The following is a 15,028-nucleotide window of genomic DNA, read 5'->3' on the forward strand; positions in this document are numbered from 1 at the left end:
ACTGCCTCGGAAACCCAAGGAGGGGTCGCTCTGAGTCGGGGCCGACTCGACGGCACATAACAACAACAACAACATGTAGCAGGTGAGTAATCTCACCTCTCTGGTCTTAGGTCTCTTCATTTGTAATACAAACCGGGGGAGGGGCACAACAAAAACCAAACTCACTGCCGTGGAGTTGGGCCCGACTCATAGCGACCCCTCCTTGGGTTTCTGAGGCGGTATCTATATGAAAGTAGATTGCCCAATCTTCCTTCCCAGGAGTGGCTGGTGGGTTTGAACCACCAGCCTCCTGGTCAGCAGTCAAATGCCTTAGGCACTATGCCACCAGAGCTCCTATTTGCAATACAGGCACTATTAAATATATTAAAAGTGATTTGCTTCACAGGGTTGCTGTGAAAATTCACCCTGAGATAAAGCTGGCAGATAGCTCAGCAGAGAGCCTGACATGGCAAAGGTTCAACAAATGAGAGCTCTTATTACCGTGATGATACACAGGAGGTGAAGAAAAACAAATAAGCTACTTAGCTGCTCTTGTATCCCCTCAACCCCCACCCCAGGCCTGGAGCTGGTCATCCTCAAGATCCCTCCACATCCAGCCAATCCCTCTAGTTGGATGTCACAACCCAGCACCTGCTGGCTGCCCTCTCCAAGGCTTCCTGCCCATTTTAGAAAGATTGGCTGTCAAGAGGTTTAATGGTCAACCTCACGCTAGGCTCCTGAGCTCTAGTACCACCCCCTACTAGATATCCCCACCATGTCCACTGCACCCCCATGGTTCCTGAGGTGCCCACTTCCAATCATCCCCCTGCCCCTGTGGCCCTCACAGAACTGAACCGGAGACTGGATACAAACTGCAGTTTATTAAGGCTCCAGAGTGAGAATTGGCACTTGGTTTTAGGCAGGGGCAGAGGTGTCAGTGGAACCCAAAGGATCTGGGCCCAAACAGGTTGGAGGGACCTCCCCACCCCCCTACCCCCCAATAAATAAAGTCTCAGCTCCATCCCAGGGTGCTGGCACAGGGCAGGAAGCCCTCAGGGAGAACCCAGGGCTGTTGCCTCCTTCATATTTTCTCCCACATTGGACTTGGCCTCCAGGTCAGTGTCCCAACAGGGCCTCTCTGTGCTGGTGCTCTGAGGGGCAGGGATGTGGGACCTGTCCCCACTGGAGTTTGGGGTGGGGATCTGGGGCCTGAGGGCGGCCTCCCCTGTAGCCAATCATGGTCCGAGGCTGCCCGGGGCAGGCTCAGAATGGGGCCTGCATTGGGGACGCTGTGCGCGTCCCAGGTCGGGGCCCAGCCTGGGCCACAGCTAGATGTGCAGCTCTGTGTCATCAGGCGGCTCCAGGCCAGATTCTGAGCTCAGTGCCGAGGCTGAGGGGCCCTGGGCCACCCCAAATGGTGAGACAACAGGTGAGCGAGCCGCCAGAGGAGACAGTGAGGGGGAGAAGCTGGGGGACATGGCAGCTGAGGACAGGGAGCCTTCGTGGCTGATGGGGGAGCGGTGAGAGGCCGGTGGGAAGATGGCCCGGGCTGCAGCTGTGCTGGCTGGTTTGGGGGGCACAGACTTAGCTCCTGGGTGGGCTACGGCAGTGATGAGGGGTGGCGGGTCAATACGGGGAGCAGGGGGACACGGCCGAGATTCATCCTTGAGCCGAGCAATTTCTGTGAAGACGCTGGCCAGCGGCTGGAACTGAGGGCACCAGCTCAGTAAGTAGTCCCAGTTATAGCTGCCACGGAGCTCCTCCTCTCCAGCCACGATGGCCGTCAGCGCACCTGCCACACATGGCTTGCCGTCTGCTGGGAAGCCATAGTCACCAGTGGGTGCAGGGCTCAGGCCACAGCCCCCCAGGAATGCCGTGGCAGTGGCAGGGGGGCCCTCCTCTCGGTACAGAGTGGCTCCTGTGCCTGGCAATAGCAGCCCTGCCTTACGGCCCTTATACCATGTGTCAGGGGCAGGTGGCTCGCAGGATGTGTCACTCAGCCCATCTGCATCCTGCTGGATGCCTGAGTCGGGGCCACGGGCAGCCAGGGAGGAGGCCACACTGGCCACACGGGGGAACTCGTTGATCATACGGATCTCATCATCCTCTGCAGCCTCTGCTGAGCCTCGACCACTTGAGTGTGAAGGGTCGAGAGAGCCACCACGGGGGTAGGGTCCTCCAGCTCCCGGTCCACCATAGCTGGGGAGAGTCTGGTGATACAAGTGCTCTGAAGGTGGTGGGCTGGGTGGCTCCCGGCCCAGCTTCTGCAGGGAGCCACTGGCCAGGGGTGCTGTCTGTGACATAGGGCCAGGGGCTGCCTCAGCCTTGCGGTTTCGTGCCCGCACCAGCCCTAGGACCAGGGCTGCCAGGCCAAGCACCACCACAACTCCCAGTGAGGCCGCCACAGCCCCCACCAATAGCAGGTTGAGGTCAGGTGCCAGGCCCAGGGCTGTGTGGGTGATATCCACAGTCACAGGCACTGTGGCACTTCGAGATGCAGGCAGTGGCCCCCGTGCCACCACCTCCAGCCTCATTTCCCGTGGTGCCTCACGCCGGGTCCGGCCCCCAGCCCCAGAGGTGCCCGTCCCACTTCCTGGTGCCCGGCTGTCCACCCGCAGGTACAGGGCCCCTGTAGTCTGGTTGATTCCAAAATAAGGGGAAGATGTGGCAAGGGAATAGAGCACCAGGCCGTCAGCACCCCCATCCTCGTCTGTAGCCTGCACGTGACCCAGGGTGTGACCACGCCGGGCACCTTCTGGCACTTGGAAGTGGAAAGCTGGAGCCAAGAATACAGGGTCATACTCATCCTCGCCAGTCACCAGCACCGACACAGTGACTGAAGCTGAGAGATTCCCAGCATCAGCAGCCCCCACCAGCAGCCGAAAGCTTCCTGTGTGCTCATAGTCAAAGGGCACTCGGGCCCGCAGCTCCCCGGTGGAGCTATTCAGAGCAAATGCTTCCCAGCCCTCAGGTCCTGTCCCCACCTCCAAGAGGCTGTAGCGGAGCCTCCCAAAAGCTCCAGCATCCCCATCAATTGCATGCAGAGTGGTGACAAGAGTCCCTGGAGGCTGGTTCTCTGCTAAGCTGGTGCTGAGCAAGCTCAGTGGGAAGGCTGGGCCATGGTCATTCACATCCTGGACCTCGATTGTCACTGGTGCCAGAGCAAAATGTGCTCCAGCTGGGTCAGCAGCCTGCACTACAAGCTGATGTCGAGTCTGGGTCTCACAGTCCAGCAGGTGGGCCAGGCGCAAGGCTCCTGTGCTCTCATCCAGCTCAAAGAGCCCCACAGGGTCACCTGAGCTGAGGGTGAAGCGCACGAGGCCATGAGGACCAGGGTCAGCATCAGAGGCCTCCACATGCAACAGCTCGGCTCCAACAGGTGTGTCCTCAGGTACCACCATGCGGTAGGATGCTTGGGTGAAGACAGGTGGATTGTCGTTGACATCTAGCACAGTGACGGTGATTGGCACTGCTGAGCTGCGGGGTGGCTGTCCCCGGTCAGCTGCAGCCACTGTTAGATTGTATTGGGTCATGCTCTCGAAGTCCAGTGGCTCAAGCAGCACCAGGCAACCAAGAGCTCGGGGGCCTGGTCCACCACCCTCCCCAGCCTCAGCCAGCCGGGGCTCCAGCTGAAAGACTCGACCCCGATTGCCACTGATGATGCTATAGTCCACAGCGGCATGGGTACGGCTTCTGTCAGCATCAGTGGCTTCCACAGTAAGAAGAGTGGAACCAGGGGGCAGATCTTCAGACACAGCCACACGGTAGTGTGGCAATGTGAAGCTTGGGGCGTGGTCGTTCTGGTCTTGTAGCTGCACATGTACTGTGGCTCGTGCTGCCCGGCCTGGTGCGCCATGGTCGCGTGCTTCCAGCACCACATCCACCACTCCTGGTCCCTCCTGGTCCAAGGCCACTGTTCCTACTGTCATGAACAAGGTCCCTGAGATGAAAAGGGAATAGAAAGAAGCAGGCATTCAGTAGAGGCTGTCGGGGAGCAGCCATGTGACCCTTCGGGGTCTAGGAAATGGTCTCTGTGCCAGGAGACCATGGAATGGCCTCTAGGACTCAAAGTTCAGAGAATGACCTTTAGTTGTGCAGTCAGGATAGGGCTTACAATAGAGACAGAGGAGGAAATGTCCCTTTTGGGTCAGATATGGGGGTTAAGAGTTAGAGCAAGAAATTATAGATAGGAGGTCAGGATACAGCCCAACATGAAAAAAATCAGAGTCAGATCCCAAGAAAGACGCACCATTGTTAGGGTCAACACTGAAGCCCTCGGCAGGGGAAGCCAGGTGGTAGGTGATGTGACCATTGGCACCTGAGTCCCGGTCAGTGGCAGAGACGGAGAGAATAGCACTGCCTGGGGGTGTATGCTCAAGTAGTGTCACCTGGGGTGTGAGGAAAAGGGTTCATGGCCAAGATGTCCAGCTACTCTGGTGCCCACTTAGCCTATGCTCTGGAGTTTGGTCCCATGAGCCCCACTTGGCATCTAGCATGGAGTCCAACTTCTTAACATTCAGACGAGAATCACCCTTTTTCCTCCCTTTCTGTGCTCAGGATGCAGAACCTAGACACAGTTCACTTGGAGGATTTACAGAGGCTGGTCTGATAAGGGACCCTCCCACCTCCAGAGTGTCATCCTTAGTCAGTTCCAAAGTTCAGCCACCCCAACACCTTCAAGACTGGTCACTTCCACCCAATGGGAACCACCCTGGGCCCAGATATGGGGATGCCCAGGGGCAATGATACCTGATAGAGGCTCTGTGAGAAGGCAGGTGCATTGTCATTGACATCCTCTACAAGCACCGTGAGGTTGGCACAGCCCTCGTGAGGCCCGTCACGCGCCAGCAGCTGCAGGTGGTAGCGTTCATGCTGCTCAAAGTCCAGAGGGCCTGTGAGGGAGACGCGGCCCCCATAGCGACCAACGCTGAAGGGATCTTGGGGCCCAGATGGGCTCAGCACATACCACAGCACTGGTCCCGAGTCCACGTCATTCCCTGTTACCTGTGCAATCTCTGAGCCCAACAGTGCATCTGCAAACACATGGGACAAGTCTGTTTGAGAAGGTCCAAGGTGCCCCTGAAACCCCAGGGTAGTGAACTGTGTCTCCATGCCACCCTTTGTACCTCTCACTTTACCCAGCCCTCACCTTCTGGCACTCGGAGCTCCCAGGGCTGGGGGATGGTGGGGCGATTATCATTGGTGTCGATGACCATCACTGTCAGGGTAGCTGAGCCCACCAGGGCTGGGCTTCCTCTGTCTGTGGCCATCAGTACAAGCCTGGGCACAGAGCACAATCAGGGTAGGGGCAGGGCCTAGGGATAAGGAGGAATTCTGGGAAGGGCTAGGAGGACTCAGTGCAGAGCAGAGCTTGAAGTTGAGAGGACTGAGAGCATGGCCTAGGGATTGAGGGGGATTTAGGGCTTGGAACTTGACAGACCCAGAATAGCATCTTGTAGTCTATGGGGCCAGGCCTCACCGTGTTTCAGCCCAGATCTCTCGGTCCAGGATGGCTGTGGTAGTGATGGTGCCTGTGGCTGGGTCTACATGGAATAATCCCCGTGCTGGCTGGGATGCAGCCAGACTATAGGAGATCTGTCCACTAGAGCCTTGATCCAAGTCATCTGCCTCCACCTGGTGAAGGCAAAAGGCTGCTAGGCACTGGCCTGGCCACAGATGAATCTGACCAACCCCTGTCCCCATCCTCCCATAGCACCCCACACCTGCAGTAGGGGCCCCTCCAATGGCCGGGACTCAGGCAAGAAGGCCACATAATGGGGCTGCAGGAAGCGGGGCGCATTGTCATTGGCATCTTGCAGTGTCAGAGTCAGCACTGAGAAAGCAAAGGCTCCTCCACTCTCCGCCTGTAGCACCAGTCGCAGCCGTGGGTTTGCCTCAAAGTCCAGCCCCTCTGCCGAATGAACTGTGATGGCTCCTGGTGGGGAGGCAAAATGCATCAGTGACAGCCTGCTTGCTTGCCCTGGAGCCTTTCTCCCTTAGGGCCCTCACTTAAGGGCAGCCCCTCCCCATCAAAGCCTCCTCTGGTCCAAAGAATCTGTTCCCTTGCAGAAGCCTGTCCCATCATAGCACCCCCTGCTCCTGCCCCTTACCTGTGCTAGGCTGGATTGAGAATATCCCTTTCTCATTCCCACTGAGAATGCTGTAGGTGATCAGTCCATTTGAGCCTCCTGCATGGACAGCCTTGGGGGAGACAACTGGAGTGCCTGCAGAGGACACATTATTTGGACTGTGAACAGTTGACTAGGGGGCCTTGGGGAATATTTCTGTGAGTAGCCCCAACTCATCCAGGGATACAAAGCTGGGGGACATGGTTGGGGACCTACCTGGTGGTGCATTTTCACGGAGCGTGGCCTCGCTACTAGCCCGCGGAAAGCGAGGTCCACGCTCAGACTCTCCCTGAAGCCCAACAACAACCACACCAGTGGCAGAGCGAGCTGGACGTCCAAGGTCAGTGGCCACAATGAAAAGGACACGATCCCGAGGGCCCAGCGTTGCCGGGGAGCGGGCCACACGGATTTCACCAGTGTAAGAGTCCACAGTGGTGCCAGGCGGTGGTGTGCCAGCCAGCCGGTATAGGATAGAGGCATTGGCACCAACATCACGGTCTTCAGCTCGTAGAGTGGCTAAAGTCAAGGTTGGAGTGCTGAGGCTGGGGCCTGGGCGGGGCAGACGCAGTCTCAGGGGACTAGTCGGGAAGGTAGGCGCATGGTCATTGACGTCACGCACTGTGATGGTGACTGGCACTGTGGTACTCAGGGGCCCAGCGGCTGCACCATCCACTGCGCTCACAGAAAAGGTGTAGCTGGGACACTGCTCTCGATCCAGGGTCACAGCTGTGCGCAGTTCCCCAGAGCCTGGCTCCAGCAGGAAAGCTCCTGCTGCACCTGTACCCAGGTAGTAGGTCACTCGGCCATTGGCCCCAGCATCAGGGTCATGAGCCTGTAGCTGCAATAGCAGAGTCCCCGCAGGCGCATCCTCGGGCACTTCTACAGAGTAGGCGGGCACAGGGAAGGCTGGTGCATGGTCATTGGCATCCAGCACTGTCACTGTCACAAGTAGAGTGGCACTGAGAGCTGGCTGGCCTCCATCCCGGGCCTCTATCTTCAGCTGGAATGCTGGCTCCACCTCCCGGTCCAGCGGCCTCATTGTGCCAAACTCCCCAGAAGTTACATCTAGGACAAAGGCTCCTGATGGGTCCCCATCTGCAGAAAAGGGCAGCCCATTGAGGTGGAGGTGATATATGGTGAACAGCAGAGAGGGAGAAACTGGGACAAAGGCAGAGAAACACAGGAAAACAACAAGAAAGAGAAACCCAGAAGGTAAAGAAGCTATTCTCAGACTGGTCTGGGGACCTCTGGGACTCCCTGAGACCCTTTCAGAAAGCTTGTAAGATCAAAACTTTTTCTTAGTAGGACATTTATATGCCTTTTTCATTCTCATTATCTCACAAATGTACAGTGGAGTTGTCCAGATACCACAAGACACGATGACATCATCACTCAGATGCTTATGTACTCTTGTGCTTTCTAGAATATTCTAGGTTGTTGTTGTTGTTGTTGTTGTTATGTGCCGTCGAGTCGGCCCCGACTCATAGTTTTTAATATAAATGTGTTTTTAGAGATTTATTCAGTTTGTGTTTTTACTAGCTATCTTCAGTTACACATGCTACAATATGCCAACTTCCTTATTGTCCAATAAATTGTTATTTGAAATTCTGGAGTTTTCTTGTGCTTATGCAGAAACATGGTAAGTGTATTTCATTGGCTTGTTTTACAATGATTTTAAATTTTTCTCAGTTTTAATATTGAATACAGTAAATACTGATAGAAATAACCCACATACAGAGGCCGGAAGATAAAACAGAGATGTAGAGGGAGCTAGGGAGCTGGAGAAGTGTATAAACAGATACCAAGAGACACAAATATATATGTGAAAGAAAAAGAAGTGGAAGACAGAGAGGGTGCAAAGGAGACCCAGACATACGGACTGAGGCTGACACAGGCCAACAAGGAGCAAGAAGAGGACAAGAACATGGAAAGTGGGTTCTGGGATAGTGGATGTGGGATGATTCTCACCCATGATGCGGTACTGTAGCTGCCCGTTGGCTCCCATATCGGGGTCAGAGGCTCGCAGTGTGGAAAGAGTCTGGGGGTCCTGGCCCTCGGGCACCTCCAGAGAGAGATGGGCACTCCCAAAGGTTGGGGCATGGTCATTCTCATCCTCCACAGTCACCCACACTGTGACATGCGTCAACAGTGGGGGTGAGCCCCTGTCCCGGGCATAAACTGTGGGGAAGCAAAATCAATGAGTTCTAGCCTGCTTCCATTCCACTGGAAACCCATACTACATAATGTTCATACCAGTTCACATGTATACACACAAATCAGACTATGTCCATCTCTCTACACTCCCCAGACACACAGGTATCTACATGTATAAGCAAACCTAAAACATGTATATGTCAGAAAAAGTTCTTTCTCTTCTTACTTTCCCTGGTTGGTGCATGCAAGCTGTATCTTGGAACAGTGGCAATAGAACAGAAAAGGGATTATATGAAGTATCAAAAGATATGAGTTTGAGACCCAGACTTGACATTTCCAAGATGTGTTTGCTTAACCAAGTTGCTTAACTTCTCTGACACTCAATATAATCATCTAAAGGAATCTTAGAGGGGGGTAGCTGTGACATTATGCACTTGAGAGTTTGTGTGGTCACAGTGGTAACAACCTTGAAGTCAGTTCATCTTTATCCTGCCAAACTCTTGACTTCCCCGAAACCAACCAACCAAACAAACCAACCCATTGCCATTGAGTCAATTCTGACTCATGGAGACCTCATGTACTACGGAGTAGATTCCAGTGCCACCAGTGTTCTTGGCTATAATCTTTACAGAACCAGATCACCAGGCCTTGATTTTGTGGTGCTGCTGGGTGGGTCTGAACCTTTAACCTCTTAGTTAGCCACTTTTTGCTTTTTGCTCCACCCACTGGCTATGACTTTTCAAAGGGGTCCAAAACATAACAGGAGCTGTGCTGTAATAGATGGAAGCCTCTAGATGGTAGTGCTTTAGAATTATGCCCGTGTAACACTGGTGCTCCGGAGCCCTGGTGGCATAGTGCCTAAGGCACCTGACTGCTAAACCAGAAGGCTGGAGGTTCAAACCCACCATTCCTTGGAAGGAAGGTTGGGCAATCTACTTGTAATGATTACTGCCTCGGAAACTCAAGGAGGGGTCACTATGAATCGCATGTGACTCCATGGCAGTGCGTTTAGTTTTTTTTTTTTTTTTTTTTCCTTGTAACACTGGTGCTCACAATACCTCTCATCCTTGGGGGCTGGTCAACCTATACCTGTCAGATTGATCTCTTCCTGCTCCTCCCGATCTAGAACCCGAAGAGTCGTGAGAACTCCAGTGTCTGGGTCTAGCAAGAAGCTTTCTCCTGAAACACCTCCATAAGTCACTTGTCCGTTAGCCCCTGAGGAAGGGCAGCACAGAGGAAGGTCAGAGGGTAAATAAATATACCTTGTTTGCCCCCGAGCATCACTCTCTCAATTCATTCCCTCAAGTCTTACCCAAGTCTGGGTCGGTGGCTCTCAGAGTAAGCAGAGATGTGCCAGGTGGGCTGTTCTCACGCACGCGGACTCTGTATTCCTGCTGCTGGAAGGCGGGTGCCTCGTCGTTGACATCGGCAACAGAGGAAGGTCAGAGGGTAAATAAATATACCTTGTTTGCCCCCGAGCATCACTCTCTCAATTCATCCCCTCAAGTCTTACCCAAGTCTGGGTCGGTGGCTCTCAGAGTAAGCAGAGATGTGCCAGGTGGGCTGTTCTCACGCACGCGGACTCTGTATTCCTGCTGCTGGAAGGCGGGTGCCTCGTCGTTGACATCGGCAACACTGACAGTCAGGAGCTGCGTGGCGGAGCGCGGCGGGGAGCCATGGTCTGAGGCCACCACCGTCAGGATGTGTTCAGCTCGCTGCTCGTGGTCCAGAGGCCGCACCACGGACAGCGCTCCTAGGTGAGCAGTATTGCGGGTTGGAAGGAAACCCCCATATTCCATCCATGTTAAACCCTCCTCGCTCTCACCTTCCACCCCCACTCCAGCTCTCACCAGTGCTCGAATGTAGCCGAAAGTGGCCGTCTCCGCCAGCTGCCAGGCGATAGGACACGCGCGCAGCCTCGCCCAAGTCCGGGTCCCGGGCTACCACGTGCAATGCGACAGGTCCAAGCGGCTGATCCTCAGGGAGGCGCACTCGTGAGGGCGAAGCGAACACAGGCGTGTTGTCATTCTCATCCGTGACAAACACGCGCGCGGATACACGCGCTGAGCGTCGCCTGCTGGCGTTGGCGGGCCGGTCTGTCGCTTCCACCAGCAGCAGCAGCGCGGGTGTGGTCTCTCGGTCCAGGCCACGGGGAGCGCTGAGCGCCCCGGTGCGCGCGTCCAGGCGAAGCGCGGGCACAGGCGGCTCCTGGCGTAGCAGGCGGTAGCGCACGTCGCTGTTGGGGCCCGGGCCGTCGGCGTCTGACGCGCGGAACGTGTAAAGAGTAGCGCCGGGGTCGGGATTCTCTGGCAGCGCCAGCGCCAACGGGTCGCGCGCGAAGGCGGGCGCGTGCTCGTTCTCGTCCTGCACGCGCACCTGTACTCGCAGGAGTCGCGCGCCCGCGCCTCCTGGTCCCTCGGCGCGCACTGTGAGCGTCCGCCACGCCGGGCCTGCCTCGAAGTCCAAGGGCCTCGCCAGGTACAAACTCCCTGAGGCTGCGTCTAGCGCAAAGGTGCCCTCGGGATCGGCGCCGCCCACCAGTGTGTAAGTGAGAGCACCCACCCCTGTCGGCTCTGGCGGTGCCACTGAGCCTAACAGCGAGCCGGGCCGCAACCCCTCGGCTGCCGTCACCGCCAGCACGACCGGCACTGGCGCTGCAGGGTCCGGCTCAGCGGGATCCGGTGGGAGTTCGGCGGAGCGAGTGGAGGGAAGCACCTGTGGTGGCAGGGGGGCGGAATCAAGGGTACTCAGGTAAAAGTTGGTCCGGGTTGTCCCGCTGGGTAGGAGGGAAGGGTAGTCAGAGTGACCTCACTAGAGGCCCAGAGGAACCCATGAAGCTGGAACTACTGGAGGGCGCCCACAGCGATGGGGAAGGGGAAGTAGGAAGGGCAGCCATACCTGCACCAGCAGCTGGAGGCTGGCGCTTCGAGGGGGACTGCCTTGGTCATGTGCGCTCAGCGTCAACACGTAGTGGGGCCTCTCTGCTCGGATCAGAGGTGCTGCAGTGAGCAGCTCCCCAGAGTGAGGGTGCAGGGAGAAGAGCTCTGCCCCAGGACCTCGGAATATGCAAAGGAAGAGTGAGGACTCCAGAGCTGGGCAGGCCATGAAGGCATGCCACCACCCACTAGCTCTCTTCTCTTCACTTTCTCCCTCCCCCAATACCTGTTAGTGTATAAAGGATGGTCCCATTCTCCCCCTCATCCGGATCCTTGGCCTGCAGAGTCGTCACCAGTGTTCCCGGAGGCACACGGTCTGGTACCTGTGGGGACACAACTCAGCTACAGTTGTATCTTTCCTGTTCTTGAGACAACTCAGATTGGAGTTCCCCTCACCTGTGTGTGTAGAGTCACTTTTTTGCTCTCATACATATTCCAGCAGGTGGCATTCCCTGCCTACACCTATAGCGCTTCGGGAAGACCCCTACTCCCTCTCACACTTCAGAACAGAATTCTGCTGTTTCACATACCTGTATAGGAAGGCCACCGCCAGCAGCCCCTGAAGCCTGCAGGAAAGTGGGGCTGTTGTCATTGAGGTCAAGCACTGCAATGTGTACAGTGCCTGTGGTGCTGCGGGGTGGGCTCCCCCCATCCTGAACCTGCACCAGGAGCTGGTAGCTGCTCTGCCGCTCTCGGTCCAAAGTTTGGAGTGTGGTTACTTCTCCTGGGAGTGCAGGAAGGGGATCATGTATGCAGTATGTTAGAGCCTGAGGCCTGCAGCTGAAAAGCTGGGGTGTGGGGAGTGTGGGAGGGAATGCCAGGATGCCCAGTCCTGGTTCTCAGAGTCAGGGGTCTTGGTTGGGGGTCAGGGATCTGGCTGAGTGCTCAACTTTCTGGGATGGGGTTAGGAGGCCTCAGAATTTGGGTCCCAGTGCTCACCAGTCTGGGGGTGGATGCGGAAGGCCTTACTGTCTTCTGACAGCTGTCGCAGACTGTAGGTCAGACGTCCATTGGGACCCGAGTCTCGGTCAGTGGCAGAGACCCGGCCCACACTGGTTCCTGAAGGCTGGTTCTCTGCCACAGCCAGGAAGGTGGGTTCCTCAGACAAGCGGGGACTGTGGTCATTCTGTCTGAGAATGCTGACCCTCACAGTTGCTGTGCCTGTCTGCTGCCCAAACTCAGCTTTGGATCCAGACACTGCCATTACCTTCAGTGTATACAGCTCCTGGGCCTCACGGTCCAATGCTGTCCGGACCCATAGCCACCCACTCTGTGGCTCCAGGCCAAAGAGGCTACTTGCCGCATCTGCTGCAAGGTGGTAGGTGACGGGGCCCCCATCAGGGGCTCGGGCCTGCACTTGCAGGACCTGAGTCCCGGGAGTGGTGCCTGAAGGCAAGTCAACACGATACGTAGTGCTGTCGAAGTGGGGAGCCAGTTCACGGGTCCCCAAGTCCTGTACCACCACCCTCAGTCGAAAGTGGCTGGTGCGTGGTGGGGAGCCTCCATCCCGGGCCTCTAGTTCCAGCTCATGAACTGGGCCCCCTGGGGGCCCTAGCGGTCCCACAAGCCGTACATGACCTGTGTTGGGGTCTACGGTGAAGGACCCACTACCTCCAGCAAGCAGAGTAAAGGTGACTCGACTGTTAACACCTGAGTCAGAGTCCAGAGCCCGCAGGGTATAGATGAGGGTTCCTGGGGCAGTGCTTAGAGGCAGCAACACTGTGTCTTCAGGTGCAGGAAAGGCAGGGGTATTGTCATTCACATCATCCAGCAGCACACGCACCCGGACCACAGAGAAAGCTGGGGGCATGCCACTGCCTGCCCGTACCTCCAGCTCCAGCACTGGTCCCAGCAGCTCCCGGTCCAGAGGTCGAAGTGTTTGTAATAGCCCCGAGGCCCCATCTAGGGAGAAGAGTCCCCGGGGATCCCCACCTGATAGGGTGAGGGTCACGGGTCCCAAGCGACCTGGGGAGGAAGAGCGAAGAGTCAGGAAGGAAATGGGGGTTCTTGTTGAGTTGGGACCCAGAATATGATCCCAAGAAGAATTAAGCAGTACCCACACCTGTGCCTTTCGAAGTATTAGCAGTATGTGCTCCTAGGTGTTAGTAGAGAAGCTGGGTGGCACTGGGGTGATACTCATGTGCCTGGGAAAGCAGTGTCCCTGGACCATGCCTACGCAGGTGTTGGGGGTTAATACCAGAGTGTTTTGTATTGGGGCTATCTGTGGCTAGCAAAGGTACCGTGAGATGATGCTTGAGGGTTATACTGGGGTATCTGGGTGTGGCTCCATGTGAATATAAATAATACCTGGTGGGTTGTGTGCCTGGACTATGCCCACACTGGTGCCTGGTGCCACATCCTCTGGCACAGAAAAGACATACTGTAGTTGTTCAAATACAGGTGGTGTGGGGGTTCCTGGCACAATGCTGATGTTGACTCGGGCACTGGGCTCTGCTTGTAGGCCACCTCCATCCTGAGCACCGATCTCCAGCTGCACCACAGAGTTGGCCCTTCTGGCCAAGGGCCAGGCTACTGATAACAGCCCTGGGAGGAGGGATAGAAGTAGGGCTGCATAAGGAAATAGCATAGGGCTGGAAGGGTTATGGGAGGGGAGGCAGTGCATCAGGCAGGCAGGAAGGGAGGGGCATCTGGGAGCAGGCACTAGGAATGGGAGAAGCCTCACCTGAATGCTCATCTAAGGCAAAGAGTGGAGGGCTGTTGCCAGCTAGGATGTGGTAGGAGAGCCGCCCATGGGGCCCCTGGTCAGGGTCATGGGCACGAACCCTCAGCACAGCTGTGCCTGGTGAACTCTGGGCACTCAGACTGGCAGCATACTCCCGTGGGTAAAACTGAGGTGGGTTGTCATTCTCATCTGCCACAAACACCTTCACATATACCATAGACTTGAGGCCTCCCTGGTGGGACATGCAGCATAGGTCAGGTGGGCCTTGGATGGCCTTAGTGAGCATGGTATGCCACCCCCCTCCACCTGCCCCTGTCTGCCCACTCACCCCATCCACAGCTGTTACTGTGAAGTCAAAGCTTGAGGGACCCTGATCACGGTCCAGGGTCCGAGTTGTGCACACGTCACCACTGTGGGCATCAATACGAAACGGAGGAGACCCTGAAGTGCCAAGCCCAGCACCCAAGGAATAGGAAAGGAGGCCAAATGGGCCACTGTCCGCATCTGTGGCTGTCACCTGGGGAGAGAATGAGGTGGTGATGCCCACTCTTCTAGGCCAAGAAGGTCAGAGGCAAGTGGTAATTAGGAGGAAGCCTAGTGCAGCTGGTGCCCAGAGTCTCTGGATGATGGACACAGTAGAGAGGACTAGTAGGGCATGGGCAAAACCCAACCTGAGCCTGAGCCTGATCCCTCTAGTTAACAAATGAGAGCTCCACCGCCAGTCCAAGTATATGTATGCTCGGGAGGTGGGGACACATCTCAGAGGCTCAGTGTTAGAGGTGTGCTGTCTTCAGGCTCTGGAAGAACAAGTGGTCAACCTTTAGAATATGAATTTTCTCCACTTTCCATCATCAGATCCACACATCTATCTCCATCTTCCCTCATCCATCTATTCCCTCTTTCCCTCCTACAGCAATGGAGAGAGTAGCTCTCTTATCAGGGTCAATCTGTTCCCAGTGTTAAGACTCCCATGTCCTCTTATCTTGTGGACAGTTTTGATTAGTCTCTCTCTACTGTATCTCTAGGAGCTCTGGTAGCATAGTGCCTAAGGCACTTGACTGCTCACCAGTAGGCTGGCGGTTCAAACCCACCAGCCACTCCTCGGAAGGAAGGTTGGGCAATCCTACTTCCGTAGTGATACTGCCTCG

The 15,028-nt window shown here is 56.1% G+C and overlaps 1 protein-coding gene across 1 annotated transcript in view; it reads right to left on the reverse strand.

The window, feature by feature from the left end:
- Positions 1-1,307: 1,307 nt before the first annotated feature.
- The window catches only part of DCHS1 (dachsous cadherin-related 1), a 24,195-nt gene continuing 10,474 nt past the window's right edge, over positions 1,308-15,028 (reverse strand). Inside the window, exons 2-20 of the mRNA XM_007954565.2 lie at positions 14,209-14,397; positions 13,881-14,112; positions 13,505-13,741; positions 12,137-13,162; positions 11,728-11,921; positions 11,424-11,520; positions 11,160-11,317; positions 10,112-10,976; positions 9,775-10,014; positions 9,351-9,476; positions 8,076-8,285; positions 6,324-7,202; positions 6,090-6,203; positions 5,703-5,914; positions 5,459-5,613; positions 5,129-5,259; positions 4,729-5,012; positions 4,229-4,367; positions 1,308-3,919 (exon numbers count right to left, since the gene is read on the reverse strand). Coding sequence (XP_007952756.1) covers positions 1,308-3,919; positions 4,229-4,367; positions 4,729-5,012; positions 5,129-5,259; positions 5,459-5,613; positions 5,703-5,914; positions 6,090-6,203; positions 6,324-7,202; positions 8,076-8,285; positions 9,351-9,476; positions 9,775-10,014; positions 10,112-10,976; positions 11,160-11,317; positions 11,424-11,520; positions 11,728-11,921; positions 12,137-13,162; positions 13,505-13,741; positions 13,881-14,112; positions 14,209-14,397 — 8,100 coding nt within the window. The remainder of the gene's footprint in view (positions 3,920-4,228; positions 4,368-4,728; positions 5,013-5,128; positions 5,260-5,458; positions 5,614-5,702; positions 5,915-6,089; positions 6,204-6,323; positions 7,203-8,075; positions 8,286-9,350; positions 9,477-9,774; positions 10,015-10,111; positions 10,977-11,159; positions 11,318-11,423; positions 11,521-11,727; positions 11,922-12,136; positions 13,163-13,504; positions 13,742-13,880; positions 14,113-14,208; positions 14,398-15,028) is intronic.

The sequence above is a fragment of the Orycteropus afer genome, unplaced genomic scaffold (genome assembly GCF_000298275.1).
Source record: "Orycteropus afer afer isolate SDZICR_OR568_19922 unplaced genomic scaffold, OryAfe1.0 scaffold00014, whole genome shotgun sequence".
Classification (NCBI taxonomy): Eukaryota; Metazoa; Chordata; class Mammalia; order Tubulidentata; family Orycteropodidae; genus Orycteropus; species Orycteropus afer.